This window comes from Lissotriton helveticus, chromosome 4_1 (genome assembly GCF_964261635.1).
Source record: "Lissotriton helveticus chromosome 4_1, aLisHel1.1, whole genome shotgun sequence".
In the NCBI taxonomy this organism is placed as follows: domain Eukaryota; kingdom Metazoa; phylum Chordata; class Amphibia; order Caudata; family Salamandridae; genus Lissotriton; species Lissotriton helveticus.
The window spans coordinates 1,737,844,208-1,737,861,017 of NC_136063.1; the positions used below are offsets into that span (position 1 = coordinate 1,737,844,208).

The 16,810-nt window shown below is 45.6% G+C and overlaps 1 protein-coding gene across 2 annotated transcripts in view; it reads right to left on the reverse strand.

Moving 5' to 3' along the window:
- TRMT2B (tRNA methyltransferase 2B) overlaps positions 1–16,810 on the reverse strand; it is a 191,308-nt gene that overhangs the window by 146,748 nt on the left and 27,750 nt on the right. The window contains exons 2-4 of one of the 2 annotated variants that reach the window (XM_078688409.1): positions 12,423–12,624; positions 2,784–2,838; positions 2,409–2,537 (exon numbers count right to left, since the gene is read on the reverse strand). In XM_078688409.1, the coding sequence (XP_078544535.1) occupies positions 2,409–2,537; positions 2,784–2,838; positions 12,423–12,624 (386 nt within the window). The remainder of the gene's footprint in view (positions 1–2,408; positions 2,538–2,783; positions 2,839–12,422; positions 12,625–16,810) is intronic. The other variant, XM_078688411.1, reaches the window with a different exon arrangement.

Below are 16,810 nucleotides of genomic sequence, written 5' to 3' on the forward strand. Positions count from 1 at the left end.
CATAGCAGATGAGCCGTCCCTGTAATAAACATTTTACTATTTAGCCTCTAAGGCTCTGTTTGAATTGTATACCTCACTTTACACACTTGCACTGCCTTTTACGTTTCCTAAAGGAAGTGTTTCTTCTTCTCATTTATTGCTACAATTTCCTGTTGTATTGCACAACATTCACCTTAGAAGTCAAATGTCACTTCATAGTCAAGAGTTTCCAAAATTATGCATCGCCTCTTCGCTTCCAAATATATTCATTCACATAATTTAACTTTTAATTTCACTCGAGGGTAAGCTTGAGCAAAAGCCAATTTTTTTCGTCCCTCTTGTGTCTGTGTTCTTCTCCTCTTCAATGATACTGAAACAATTTTCAGAGTGGGGGTCCTGCCATTGAAGTCACACAAAGAACAAGTGTAGCAAATGAGTCACACCCATTCATCAGGAGAGTGGAAAGGGTGTGTGTGGTATGTAGCTGCCAGTACATTTCTGCAACACAAGTGTTCGTAGCACACATTTACCATTGAAATGGTCACTAAATGTGCACAAACATGCTGTTTTACTGGTAAAAACGTATAGCGCACAAACGATAGTGTGTGGAAATCGGGTTTAAGTGAATATTTTCACCTGACATTTGACCTTTTCCTTTAAATGTACGGCAAAAGTGACACCACCCTCACTCCTTTTGTGGCTTTTCCAACACCAGTCCAACAAGCTCAGCAATATACCATGATATGACGAACCCGCCACTCTCCAGCTATCGTTTACCACTTAATGATGTCCACTTAAAGATTTCATTAGCCATTAATAATCCACAAGATGTGTCCTTTCATCAAATTTCCCCACCAATCTTCTGATTAAAAAATGGATCTTTTCCTGAATAGATTTTTGAAGACTCTACGTTGATTACCCAGAACAGACTTTCACACTGTTTCAACTTTTACTGAATGCCATTCCTATAGCAATTTGACCCAGATGTATGAAGCATTTTTATGGTCACAGCCACTTTAATTCACAGTTTGTGACAGTACAAATCCAATTTAAGATGATCTTTTACCAACTCCTAAAATAGGAGTTCGACCGCATGCAGAATGCTGTTTGGAAGGGGCATATTGCAAATACCGATTCAGTATGTAATACATCAGTATTTTGCAACTGTAAAATACTGAAGTTGTTATGGTAACTCAGCTGCAAAAGGGAGGGAATCCTCTTGGGACATCTTTACCTTTGTAAATTGTCAACATAAAAAAATTGTTTGGGAGTAAGCAGTAGTGAAGGTGACTACTGTAAACTCTCAAACAAGCTTTACTAAAAAGTAATCATTTTTCTTTAAGATGTAGCCCCATTTCCTTTAAGCGTACTTTAATTGTGGTCTATTGACCTTAACAGGCCACCGGTCATGCGATAGTTTACCAATCGAGGTAAGCTACAATTTGTGACCTGCCTCATTAATATTCATGAGGTAGTCAGATTATGCCACACTCTGATTCAAAATTTTACTAAACGATCTATAAGTGCATGCATTGGTTTAATAAATTCTTTACTAGTCATAAAAATATTAGTAGATAATATTTGCTAACTTATTTTTGCGACCAAATCTTTGTATATGTGGCCTTTAATTGTGTTGCCTTCTTGCAACCACTCTATATCTTGCTAAACTTTAATCATTATCTATTTTCTCTGTTTCAATTCTAATTCTTTAGTACTGATTTGGTATCTCATCTTGAACTCACCCAACGCTGTCAACCCAGGCCCTTAAACGTATCCTTGTTATATTATAACAACATATTTCCCACAAGTGTTTTTTTTCTTTACTTGTATACAGACTGTCCGCATTTTCTCTTTTCTATCCATGTAGCACTTGACCATTTGCATGGTCTTTATTTCCACTCTGAGCCCTCCCTTCTCTTATTTCAGCATATCTTGTCATTCATTAAGAATTCTTTTGTTCTGCACTTTACTGCCAGTCATCTGAAATATAAAGTAATTCAGTTATCTATAACATACCGATTTGTAAAGCACAAATTCCCTTAGATGGGTATCTTGGCACTGAAATAACAGATATTTATTGTCTCCTAAAGCACTAATTTTATTGACTTTGAAAGATGGAAAGAATGAACTGTTCCGCCGCGATTCAAACCTGTGACCATGAGGATTAAGGCTGTAAATAAAATAAAAAAGCAAAGTGAATAATTTTGCGACATGTATATGAATTGCAGATGGCAATTCAATCTGGATTTTCACATTGCACAGTGAAGCCGGATGTCAAGTCAGTCTACGGTTGAAGATTGTGGTAGAATGTGATCAAAGTTGGTTTGTCTTTACCAGACTAAGATATGTTTAAGGGACAGGATAGGAAGTAAAACCTTTGTTAGTTCTCATCTGACACACAACAACAGGTAGCAGCTAGTGACACTTACAGAAGGCACAACAGGTTGAAGAGGGCAACTATCTTCTCTTGTTGATAGAACAGTAATCTGTTCACCACTGACTTCCTTTAGCCGGGATACCAATGTCTGCAAAATTTTCTTCTGTTCATCAAATTTGACCTAAAAAACAATTCAAATTTTTCTCGAATTACATCAGTGAGAAATGAAATCCATGAATCCGCAATGCATAGAAAGACGACATTAGCTGCTAAAGAAGAATTTTCCACATAGTTAGAGAAGGGAAGTAGAAGACATGACTGACCAAGGTGAAACATGTTTTCTAACAGAGATTACAAGAAGCAGCTCAACAGGCCTACCAGATTCCTGGATGGGAAGACAAAGTGGACCCAAAAAAATTCTCCATACCTTTAACTGATCTTCATACCCGAGTCTCCACAATGGAGTCACAGCATCTGACAGTCTGAAAAACAAAACAAAGGAAATGCAATGGTATGGGCAAAGATGCTTTCTTCACTTAAACTACAACTAGCTTTTTCTTAATCCAGTGAAAACAGAGATCAAGCTTTTAAGTTTAGGACACTCTTCAGTTCTACTGTACAATTGATCCCTCGCCATGGGTTCTGGTCTAATTTCCCCAAGCAAGATCAGAAATCGCAGAGTCTGAGTACTGCTTCATAAGACAGGTACATAGCATGACTAACAATGTGGTTCATTGTCTATAATTCCGTCAAAGAGTATGTTGTTGCAAAATCACTACTGATTTGTCCTCATACTCACAATAACAGTTTATTGCATGAATTATTGCAGTGAACTCCGTCTGGGAATCTCTGCTGAAAGAGTTTGCAAGCTTTACAAAGCACACACATTTGGTACTTGCCTCTGGAAAAGTATTATCAACATTTTTCCTACTCTTCTGGTTCTCTATTGTGGGTCAGTTCCACAGAAGGTTGTCTGCAAAAACCTTTCCTTTATTTAGAAGATTCTTCATAGTGCTGGCTGTAGTTGTGTTGTATTGTGCTTTGTAATGTATTATCAATATGTGTGCTTAGTGTGTCTTGTTAGGGAAGCCTTACCTAAGAACATGAGAACAAGAATTGTATTATTGTTGTGGAATGTTGGGACAGGGCATCTTATGATCAGCTGGAGATGTTTCCGGTTGGTGGATGTTACTGCTCCCGCTGCTGAGGTTTTTGTTACAATAAATCTTTAATGAAACTACTCAGGATTCTGGATATTTACTACAATTGGTGCATCGATTCATGCTGGTGCTCCCTCACCATTAGACCAGGCACCCAAAACCAGCATCCCAGGAATTCCTACACATGCTGCCAATGTGCTATAAGTGGTAAGTGGCTATTCCAAGAGGCCTATCTCTAATTCCTCCCTGGTCGATATTTGAGCTCTCTGGTTTCCATCCTCAGCGCCTTGATGCCTCCGGGCTTAGTTGCGCTCTTTGCATATACATTTTCTTTAATAATAATAACAATAATAATAAGGAGGACGTTCCCTGCAGATTCAAGGCTTTACACTTTGGAACACACCACCTTTGCCACTTGACCAAGAAATTGATTATAGGACATATCATACTTACTTCAAGACCGCCCCCGTGCCAAGCCTTTGACTAGACTAAATTAGATTTTTCTTATGTCTACCCTTTGCCCCCAAGCTCAGAAACTACTGTCCAGTTGCACTGCACAATGACAAAATTAAAAATACATTATAAATAACATATTCTAATTTCAATGAAATATAGCACATATGTGTGACTGTTCAACTCCAGAAGCCATCACAGAGGGTATTAAAATGGAGGGAGGGTTGACAAGAAATATTCTTGGTTGTGGGGACAGCGGGAATTCCTTTCAGGTGCATTTTAATTTCCACCCTTTTGAATAATTAGCAGTCTTATGCCTACCCTATTTTAAAAACCTGACACAACCAAAACAGATCGTAGGTGGTTAGATGTGATATAACCAGGGCTTTAAGTGAGGAAAAAACTGGGGGTGCTCTAAAAGGGGCGTGGCAAATTTCTTAACGGGGTGTGGCCTATCCGAGTAGGGGCGTGGTCTAAATCAAGATACCTAGAATTGTGTGCTTAAGAAAATCATGAAGTCGCATCCAGCAAAGAATAATAAAATAGGCACAAAAGTATATTTATTAAGTATAAGCCATAAAATACCTACCACTTTAAAAAAACATGCAAAAATGATTTACATTACTTAGAAATCTATTGCAGGATTTCCCAAAACCCTTGAAGATATTCACTGTGTCTATTTTGCTGGGGTTTCTCACAACAATTTTCTTCAGCAGACCTTCTACCTTTTGCTAGCCAAGTCTTTACATACAGCTTTGCTTCAAATGTTTCAAATGGAGGACCATTGAGTGTTACCCATGGGCATTAAGAAATGGTCTCTACAAGAAGAGAGGCCCTTGTTGGACTAGCCATTAAGTTCATTGCGCTGAAACCTCTCTCACAATCCGCATTATTTGCTGGCAGGTTTTCCATGCAAATTAATAACTTTTTTAATGCTTATGGGGTTTTCTTTCCACCCAAATTTTTGAAAAGTCTAAAAGCTAGGATAGTATATCTTGCTGGCAGCTGAAACTCTGAACACAGTTTCTGTATCTCTGTTTCACCATAAAGAATGCATTCATCACCAGAAGGCAAGTTGCCTACATCTAGCACACTGAAGCTGGCTATAAGTTCTTTCTCAGACTCCAGGGCACATTGTTTATTGATATTGACAAGCCAGACAGTCAATACACAACCCGGCAGAGGCAAACAGAAAGGTTGAACAGGAAAATAGCCACTTTCTAAAAGTTCTATTTCCAAACTTAGAATTTAAAAACCATTTTCACTAAAGGATGTGTTATTAAATTCTGAGTTCAGGAATACCAGATTCCATATGTCCATCTTGCCGTTATGGGAAGATATGCAGGTAAACATGTCACACAGCATTCCCCATGTTATCCTATGGGCAAGATAGCCTTTCAATAGAGAAAAACGAAATTGGCAGTATTTCACTATCAAGACGTTACCCACACTAGTAACACCAAACAAAAACCGGGACGTCTGCACACCGTACCTTTGACGCCCAAAAATAGAGCCCCCTAGAGCCCCCCCAAAAAATACTGGGGGGGGCTCAGCCCCCCACAGCCCCCCCCCCCCCACTTAAAGACCTGGATATAACCAATCTGATACAAAGAGCAACACATGTGTGATGGAGCCAATAGATAGTCACTAGATCGTCGGTCCCTTTGAAGACCCCGCTTTGATGTGCCACCCGATGCCTGAACTTGCCAGTGTTCTGGATGAAAACAGACAGTGTGCGTCAGCGCAACTAGCTAGGGAAATACACGCCCACCGCTAGAAGAAATATTATAGGGATGATGGTAGCACCAGCGAACTGTGGCCTTGGTTCTTTGGCAGCTTTGTAAGGAGTGTGGGTGGAGCAGCACTGAAGTCTGGTTGCAGTGCTAGAGGGGGCAGGAACAGACAATAGGAAGATTTGCTTACTCGGCACAGTACAGCACATTGGAAGAACCTTTTGATGTGAAGCAGATGAAAAGGGGGTGGAAACTCACACTCGCTTCCTCCGGGCCTCTCCCTTAGCTGGCACACCTACCAGACTTCAGATATGCATTTACAGCATAACATGGCCAGATCCTCTAGGTTCCTCAGGCACTAGGTTTACCACAAGAGCCTATGAAAGGCACATTAGCATACTGGGGACTCCATCACCTATAGAGTTACATGATGAATCCCAAACAGAAGCAGATGAGAGATGAAAAGATTGAACCATGCTCTAGCAAAATACCTTCAAAGAGCCCCAAAAAAATCTATCGCTGAGGAATCTCAGGAGCAAAATAATTCATTGCAAGAAAAGAATACACAGTAGAAATCTAACACTTCCCTGCTTTCAGATTCGAGTATTACAATGGAGAAGATAGGGAAGCTATTCAAATTAGCAGAAAATAAATGGATGCCAGAGTCTGAGGGTAGAATCACCATAGGAGAAATAAGAAGCATCTTCTTTCCTGCCGCAATGTTAGACTGCTACTTAAACACCCCACATGGCAATTGAAAATTTAGAGGGTGGAGGAGGAGATTCGCGCGCAACCAAGATGGCTGCGTGAGCTTAGGGCTCCCGAGACCCTCGCAACCTCCCGCATCTATCCTGTCTTGTATCCTGTTCTTCATTGATGTTTTCGTGAAGACGAACCACGCGTGAGGCGAAATCTGCTTTCAGACTTTGAATCGGAACCCGGAAACCGGAGTTACGGTGCTCTGAAGATTGCGGCCCACACCTCCGTGATGTCCGGCTGTGGAGGTTTCATGCTGCCCGAGCTGTAGTTGAACAACATCGGCCTGATGGGATTGGGACGACCGGTTCAGTTACTTTCACTTTCGGTTTTGCTCCCAGAGTGACCTGTGACTGGGAACGAGCCCACCCCTGTGCCTAAGGACAGCTGACTGGTCGCCCACGAGTGTGATTCTCATGGTTTAGCCGGTTTTGGAGAATATTCGACTTGTGCCCTCCGGCTGGGGCTGCCTTTGCCAGAGAGGGCCGGGGGTCGCCATTTTCCTGCCTCATTTCATCGAGTCAAGTTGATCCATATCCCGTAATGGCGGGGAAACCGGAGGGTGACAGGCAGAAACCAAAGAACACTCGGCGGGGTAGCTCTACCCAAACTAACATTATGGATCGATATACCCAAGTTAGGGGATCTCCCGGTGGATCTGGCATGAAAGAACCACCGACTTTGACGATTGAGCCGACCTTGCAAGATGTCATGGCTGCGATTGATGGGATCAAGTCCTCATTAGGACAACAAATTGAGGCTCTCGCCCATAAGCTCGATACTGTGGCGATTGATGTCAATCTGATCCGTGCTGATCTGGCGAAAACCAACGACAAAGTTAAATCTTTGGTCATTAAGACTTCCAGTCTGACGGGTGATGTCACTGATCTGCAGACAGAGGTCCATCGCTTGAAGACCAACGGCGATCTCATTACACGTTGTCTGGAGGATTATGAAGGAAGGGCTTGGCGGAATAATGTCCGTATCATAGGGGTCCCGGAGAAAGCGGAGGATCCGGCAGCTGACCTCTTTGTTGAGGATTTAATTGTTCGCCATCTTGCGCCTAAGGGACTGAGTAAGTTATTTACGGTCGAACGGGCTCACAGAGTTCCGGGTGGCCAACCGAAGTTGGGTGCCCCGCTGTGGCCTATAATAGCTAGAATCTTCCATTTTCGAGACAGGGACGCTATCCTGCAGGCCTCACGGATGGGTGGTCCTACAAAATTTGAGAACACTACTATCAGCTTCTACCTGGACTTCACTCAATCGGTCCAGAGGCAAAGACTTGGTTTTCTGGGAGTGAAGAGAAGATTGCGTGACATGGGCCTCAAGTATGCCATGCTTTTCCCGGCCAAGCTACGGATCGAACATGCGGAGGGGACTTATTTTTTCGATCGACCGGAGGTGGTGGCCGACTGGCTTGACTCTCTGCCACATCAGCCTCCATCGGAGGAACAGTCTGGTGGCGCGGAAGGCGGAACGACAGAACAGGAATAGGCGCCGGTGGCTGGTATCCGGGGGTCTCTTGTAGACCTCGAACTGTGATTCAATAATCCTGACAATCAATTTGATATACATTTGGGGGGTTGCGGGGTCAGTGGCGGGTCTTTTACCTCCTCTGAGTTTCTTTTCGTAGCTTAGTTGGATGGGGGGGCGACCGGCACACTGCAAGTTTGGGTGGTTTTCTAGTCTTACACAGGGGTGCAGGGTGGGGGGTTTTGTAACGGGATGTTGCTGGGGTGGATGGGGGGTTTTGTTGGGGTGTGTGTATGTTTCTTTACAAGGCAATGTGTCCACATCTAGTTTAAACCAAGTGCTGTGTTCTTCCCGGGGCTGGATCCTCTTTCTTTTTCGGAATGGGGGGTAGAGGGCTGAAATTAATGAGTTGGAATGTAAATGGGCTGGGGGATGGGATAAAACGTAGTGTTGTGTTGCATCTGTTGAAGCGTCTCTCCCCAGATGTGGTCCTTCTTCAGGAGACGCACTTGATTGGCAATACTTGTCGTGCTATGAACAGGAAGGGGTATCGTTTGGTTGCACATGCTGGGTTTTCCTCTGGCTCCAGAGGGGTGGGTATCCAGATTAAGAATTCTCTCTCACTCGAAATTGACTCCACGATCCTCAACGATAGAGGGCGCTATGTTGCTATTATGGGTAGGTGGGAGGGCCGGACCATTTCCCTGGTTTCTGTGTATGTCCCCCCTGGCCTGCAGTCGACTACTTTTGCGGACTTGGGGCGGGTTATCCTAGCTCTCCCAGAGAGGTCGTTGCTCCTAGGTGGTGATTTCAATGCGGTGGTTTCTGGTATGGTAGATCGACACCCACCCAGAGATTTGAGAGGTGCACAGAACTGGCTATCTGATTTCCTTGACACTCTGGGTCTGGTGGACTGTTGGTGAATGTTACACCCAGCACAGCAGCAATATACCTTCCATTCTGGTGCTCACGGTAGCCTATCCAGGATTGATTGTGTATTGGTACCGGCTGCACAGGCTCTTTCTGTCACCGAGGTTAAACATTCGGCCCGAGGTATTTCGGATCACTCTCCTCTGTGGCTACGGATGGAGTTGGGCTCTGAGACCGAGGGACGGGTGACCCCGATTAACCCCTGGTACCTCGGAAACCCCAAAACTCGTGCAGCCCTGGTGAAATCTCTGGACCGGTATTTTTGGGAAAACGAGAGTTCGGTTTCGTCAGCTGTATCTCTTTGGGAGACTTTCAAGACCGTCCTCAGGGGTCAGGCCCTGTCATTAATAGCGGGTGTTAAGAAACAGAGGGATGAGGAGGTGGTTAAGATTGAGACGGAGATAGCGGACTTGGAGCTTGATTTGGAGCGGGGGGTTACCCGTGCTACGACGCATGTATTACGACTAAAACAACTTGAATACAGAGCATTGGTTACTGACGCAGCTAAGGCCATGAGCAGGGAACAGCAGGGACGTTTGTATGATGTGGGGGATAAGGCTGGTAAATTGATTGCGTGGTTGGATAAGAAGGATAGAGCTAGTCGGGTGGTGCCTGTGATCGAGATAGCTAGTGGTGCTCGGGTCTCAGACCCTAAAGAGATCGTTCAGCATTTCGCGGATCACTTCCAGGCAGTGTACTCCTCTGTGTCGGACAGACCAGAGGAGGACTCACAGCTTTTGTTACGCGATATTTCTTTGCCTCGTCTCTCCGATGTCGATAGGGAACAAATGGACGCTGTAATAACAGCTGATGAGGTGGCTCTTGCGATTCGTTCCCTGCGCTCGGGGAAAGCAATGGGTCCCAACGGCCTGCCTATTGAACTCTACAAGTTGAAACCTGATAAGATGGCTCCCTATCTGCGAGATATGTTTTTGGAGTCTCGGGAGTGTGGCTCTCTCCCCCGTGATCAGCGTTTAGCAACCATTGTGGTGATTCACAAGGAGGGGAAGCTGAGAGATAGGTGTGCGTCGTACCGCCCCATTTCTCTTTTGAATGCCGAACCTAAGATTCTCGCAAAGGTACTGACCAATAGATTGATCACTGTTATCAGCGAGTTGACACATCCGGATCAGTCTGGTTTTGTCCCGCATAGAAACACCGTCCTGAATCTTAGGCGTCTGCATGGTGTTCTCGCGAGAGCATCGACGTTGCGTGAGCCGGCCATCTTGGCGTCGCTGGATGCCACGATGGCTTTTGACACCGTGGAATGGCTGTATTTATGGGACGCGTTGACTAAGTTTAAGTTCGGACCAGGTTTTATTGGTTGGGTTAGGTTGCTCTACGAGGACCCCCTCGCGCAAATTGTTGTGAATGGCCGTGTCTCTGCTCCGTTTGGTCTCGGGAGGGGAACTCGTCAGGGTTGCCCTTTGTCGCTGCTCCTGTTCGCCCTAGCCCTCGAGCCTCTCGCCGCGTGGATCCGGTGGGAGCCCTCGATGAAGGGTATTCGGTGGTCCTCTGAGTTTGAAGATCGCATCTCTCTTTATGCGGATGATATCTTATTGTATCTGACTTCGCCACGGAAGTCGTTGATAGTATTATGTGATGTCTTGAACTCATTTGGTAGGAACTCGGGCCTAATTATTAATTGGACAAAATCCTATTCATACGTCCTTTCGGGTGACGTCCCTCTTCTTCCAAGCAACTGTCCCATCCGGATTGCACAAACGGGGTTTAAATACCTCGGTATTTATATTTCATTGGACCCCGCAATTCGGTATGAGCAGAATCTCCTCCCACCCTTGTCTAGATTGAAGCAAGATGTTACGGGATGGCGTAAGCTTCCACTTTCACCGCTTGGTCGTGCTGCCCTCTTTAAAATGATGTTGTTACCTCGTTTTCTCTATGCTCTCCAAAACACTTTCGATATAGTTCCCGCTAGCTATTTTCGAGCAATTGAGGATCTTCAAAGAAAATTGACATGGGACGGTAGACCTCGTATTTCGCTCTCTAAGCTGACGCTCCCGTGGTACGACGGTGGTATCGCTCTCCCGGATATAAAACGTTACTATTGGGCCTCCCAATTGGGAGCCATTAATCACGGTATGTATGGTCCCGAATTGAACCCCGCCTTTGCCATGGATAGATGGCTTTTACCAGGTGGCAACTATTATAGGGCATTGTACTCTAAATCGGTGGTCAAGGCCTTGTCGGGACCTACCAAGACAGCAGTACGTCTGTGGCGGGACGTGACTAGCGTGACGGGATGGACAGACCGTTTGACTCGAGCGACCCCGCTTTTTGGTTCTGATAAACTCGGCAAACTGTGGAATACCAAGGGGTTCGATAAATGGGACCTCATTGGTATTAGTAAGGTTGGGGACCTCTGGGTCAAGGGTCAGGTAAAATCGTTTGAGTTGTTGCAGGAGGAGTTTGAATTAAGTGATTCTGAATACTTCCGTTATGTCCAGGTTCGCCATGCTTTGAGGTCGGTTTTCCCGGTGGGGGAGGTAATTCCGGAGTCGTCTCCGCTCGAGGACAGATTGTTGGATGGCTATGTGCCTGATAGTACAATCTCCCTAGTCTACAAAAAACTAATCAATGATAGATCAGACCTCCTGTTGCATCTTCGAGATTTGTGGACCCGTGACGGCCTTGAACTGGATGACGAGGACTGGCAATCTGTGATCTCCTCTCCCAAGGAGGTCGCAATCCCAGCTCGACTCCGGTTGGTTCAACTTAAGATTCTTCATAGGATTTACGTCACAGGCCCTCGTTTGGTTCGCATGGGATTTTCTGAGGATGGTCTGTGTAAGAGAGGATGTGGACAGGTGGGGACATTTCTCCATATTATTTGGGAATGTCGAGAGGTCACGGCCTTCTGGAGCGGGGTACACGAAGTAATGAAGGACGTGACGGGGATTGCCCTCTTACCGGAGGCTAGACGATGTTTGCTGAATGTTTGGGAACCTACGGATCATAATGTAGCTCAGACACAGTGGGCGACCCTGGGAGCCATGATTGCTAAGAGAGATATTGCTCAATTGTGGGGATCCCCGAGGCCGCCTACAGTTGCAACATGGAAGGAAAACATGGACTGGTGCATGTTTAGGGAAAAAACAGTGTACCTGGCCCGGGGCCGACCCCGGAGGTGGTGTAGAGTGTGGGGACCCTGGAATAGCTACCGTGGAGATATATGTATGCCGCCTGTGGTGGATAACACGGATGTCCCACTTTCCCCCTGACCCTTGCATTCTGCTCAATTTATTGTATGTGCTTTGATTTTGCCCTGTCCTCCCCCCTCCCCCTCTCATACATTGATTGCTGATTTCGTTGTATTGTTTTTCCTTCCCCGTTTGGAATTAGAACTGCATGTAACGTATTTCTTTGCCTTGCTGTTTATATATATTTTTCAATAAAAAGAAATATAAAAAAAAGAAAATTTAGAGGGTGATGGGGTGGGAACCTTTTTATTAAGAGTTTCCCAATAAATCATTATTTTTTTAAAAGAAATATTTCCACTATATGTGGTCTTTTAACATATAATAAGGACGCTCTTACCTCTCTTCCCATGACGAATTCTGGCTTTCAAGTGCTGAAACTTTTTGACTCTTCTTCTTCCTACTTTTTGGCTCTGGTGGATTCGTGGTGGCAATATGTTTCCATTCTTCACCTGATGCCAAACCCGAAAAAAAACGTTTGCTGGCCAGTGAGCAGCCAAGATGTTGGCTTAGCGATCGCATCCACACAGGCAAATACATGGCTAGAGGGTGAAATAAACATCACAAAATTACCCCACGGAGACAATAACAACTACAAGGAGTTTGTACATAACAAATAATGCAGAACAAAGTTGTATTTATACAAGTTTTATGCCATGGTGAGCTCTGAAGATAATGTACATTTTCCAACAGAGCTCAATGAAATGCTCATGAAGGTTTTTCTCAAAGGCATTTCCATCAGATAACACCTGATGCATTCCTAGAATCTTAGCCTGGACAGTGTTGATAGCCAAGCTTTACAAATGGAGGACTTGTTTAAATGAGGGTGTATTTACAAACCATACATTCCAGTTTATGATACAACTTTTACTTAAATCCCAATGATTGTTCTTTAGCACAATATGCTTTCTCTTCCCATTCTTTTTTTTTTGTTGTAACTTTTTATTATTACATGAAACAGAACAAAGAAACATCAACGAACATTCAAGGCAATGTAATGATCGTACATCAGGTAAAATTGTGCCCTAGGAAGACGGGAGACACAGGACAACAGGAGAGAAATTCTTCGAATGCAGGTAGGGGGCGGGTCGAAGGCAAAACTGCATATAAACAGCACAATGTACCACAGCTAGAAGGAGTACAGGTCAGGGCGATTGAGAAGGACTAGGAATGTCCGCAAGCGGGGGCGCACAAATATCACCCCGGTATGAGTTCCACTGGTTCCAAATCTTTCCCCATTTCCTGGGCCTGCCTCTCGCTATATACACTGTCTTTTCTCTGAACATGCACCAGTCCAGATTCTCTCTCCAAGCAGACAATGTAGGCGGCTTCGGGGACCCCCACAATTGTGCAATATCCCGTTTGGCAACCATATTAGCAAGAGTCACCCACCGAAGCTGCGACACGTCATAATCATTCGGACCCCATACATTCAACAAACATTGCCGGGTTTCTGGCCCCATCACAACACCCGTTACCTCACTCATCACATCATGTATACGATGCCAAAAACGCACCACCTCAGGGCACTCCCATAATATATGGAGATAAGTGCCAAGGAGACCACAACCACGCCTACACAAGCCATCCGTGGAATAACCCATGTGGATCAGGCGGGGACCGGTGACGTAGATTCTGTGGAGAATCTTAAGTTGGACCAGACGGAGGCGGGCCGGAATCGCAACCCTCCTGGGAGAGGAGATCGCGGATTGCCAGTCCTCATCATCTAGTTCAATACCATCCGCAATCCAGGTTTCACGAAGGCGATCCAGCAAACTCGAATGGTCATTAATCATCTTTTTGTAGAACAGTGAGATAGTACTATCCGGCACATAACCATCTAATATACGATCTTCGAGGAGGGAGGATTCCCGAACATCACTACCTACAGGAAACACTGAATTCAAAGCATGACGCACTTGAAAATAACGAAAAATGTCCCTATCACTCAACTTATATTCCGCTTGTAAATCCGAAAAGGTCTTCACCCCTCCTTTAACCCAGAGATCACGCACTTTACTAATACCAATCGTGTCCCACTTATCAAATCCCTTCGTCTTCCATAGACAGCCCAATCTTGCGGAAGCATAAAGCGGAGTAGCGCCCGTCAATCTGTCACTCCAGCCCATAGCCGCCGTCACGCTATGCCATACCCGCACGGCTATAGCGGTAGGTCCCGAGAGTTGCGAACGGGAGGACCCCGAGTAAAGCGCCCTATAATAGTCTCCACCCGGGAGTAGCAATCTATCCATCTCAAAGGCCGGATTCAGCGCCGGACCATACATCCCATGGTTGATGGCAGCCAGTTGGGAAGCCCAATAATACCTACGAATATCCGGAAGTGCTATGCCGCCATCATACCAGGGAAGTGTTAATTTTGGAAGAGCGATGCGCGAACGTCCGTCCCATATCAATTGTCTCTGCAACGATTCCACCTCCCGAAAATATTTCGTCGGGATCACGTCAAAACTATTCTGAAGGGCATATAGAAATCGCGGCAAGGACATCATTTTAAAAAGGGCCGCTCGCCCTAGGGGAGACAACGGTAACCCACGCCAGCGCACTACATCCAAGCGTAACCTTTGGAGGGGGGGAGTATATTACGTTCATAGCGAACCTCCGGATCCAGTGAGATAAACACCCCCAAGTATTTAAAACCAGACTGTGATAACTGGATGGGTCAGCCCCGCGGTAAACGAGGGACATCACCTGCGAGCACGTAGATATAGGATTTTGACCAATTGATGACGAGGCCCGAATTCCTCCCGAAGGAGTTAAGCACGTCAAACAATACGTTAAGAGATTTTTGGGGAGATGTGAGGTACAATAAAATATCGTCCGCATATAGGGAGATTCGGTCTTCAAATTCCGGGTTCCAACGTATGCCCTTCAGTGAAGGTTCCCAACGTAGCCAAGCGGCGAGCGGTTCCAACACAAGAGCAAAGAGAAGCGGGGACAATGGACAACCCTGCCGCGTGCCCCTTCCGAGAGCAAAAGGCATGGAGACACGACCGTTAACCACAACCTGTGCCAGTGGCATTGCATACAGGAGTTTGACCCATCCAATAAAGCCAGCACCAAAACCAAACTTGGCGAGCACGGCCCAAAGATACGACCATTCAATTGTGTCAAAGGCCATCGTGGCGTCCAAGGACGCCAAGATGGCCGGTTCACACAACGTCGGGGCCCTCGCGAGAACACCATGCAAACGTCGTAAGTTTAAAGCCGTGTTACAGTGAGGGATGAAACCCGACTGATCCGGATGGATCAAGTCGCTGATCACTGTAATCAGACGATTAGCGAGTAGCTTGGCGAGAATCTTAGGCTCCGCGTTTAAAAATGAAATGGGCCTATAGGACGAACAGCGATCCGGCGGCTTGCCCTCCTTGTGGATCACCACAATAGTCGCAAGATGCTGATCCCTAGGGAGGGAGCCGTTTTCTCGCGCAGCCAAAAACATATCACGGAGATAAGGAGCTAGGATATCAGGTCGCAATTTATACAATTCGATAGGAAGACCATTGGGACCCAGAGCCTTGCCAGAACAAATGGAACGAAGCGCGAGAGCAACCTCATCCACCGAGGGCGCGGCATCCAGACAATCCCGATCTGATTCTGATAAACTCGGCAATGCTATGTCTTTAAGCAACAATTGAGAATCCTCTTCGGGCCTGTCAGACACAGAGGTATACACCGCCCAGAAGTAATCAGCAAAGCATTCGACGATTTCAACAGGGTCCGTTACACGCCTACCATCCAACTTCTCAATCACAGGAACCACACGACTCGCTCTCTTCTTTCTGTCCAGCCAGGCAATCAATTTTCCTGCTTTATCGCCCACATCATACAATCGTCCCTGCTGTTCCCTACTCATCATCTTGGCCGCGTCAGTAACCAAAGTTTTATATTCTAATTGTTTAAGGTGGAGATTATGCAATGTCTCTCGAGTCACATCTCGCTCCAATGCAGTCTCCAAGTCTGTAATTTCTGTCTCGAGATGAACAATTGCCTCATTCTTACATTTCTTGGCACACCCAAAGACAATGCCTGACCCCTGATAACAGTCTTGAAGGCTTCCCACAGTGAGACCGGTGAGGACACAGAACCCACGTTTTCAGCAAAATACAGATCAAATGATTTAATCAATTCAGTGCGGGTTTTGGGGTTAAGCAGATACCAGGGGTTGATCGGGGCCGTCCTTCCCTCAGCGCCTGTGGTAAGATTAAAATGAAACCAGATAGGGGAATGGTCTGATATGCCCCGAGCCAGGTGTCTGATCTCTCCAATCGAAGAGGACAGGGCAGCCGGTATCAAAAGATAGTCCAATCTGGAAAGACTACCATGCGCTCCCGAGTGGAAGGTAAATTGATTCTGCCCTGGATACATTAGCCTCCAACAATCTACCAGCCCCAATGTGTCCAGAAGGTCACCCAACCAGGATTGCGCATTAGGAAGGTCTCTGGGCGGATAGCGATCCGCTCTACCTGAAACGACGGAGTTAAAATCACCACCCAATATCAAAACACCCTCTGGGAGACCTAGTACCATTCGCCCCAAGTCAGTAAATGTCGTGGATTGTAGGCCAGGAGGAACATACACCGACAACAACTAAACTGTTTTCCCCTCCCACCGTCCAACTAGTGCAACATATCGACCCCTGGCATCGAGGACCACATCATCAACTTCGAAGGGGAGGGAATTCCTAAGCAATATACCCACCCCTCTAGA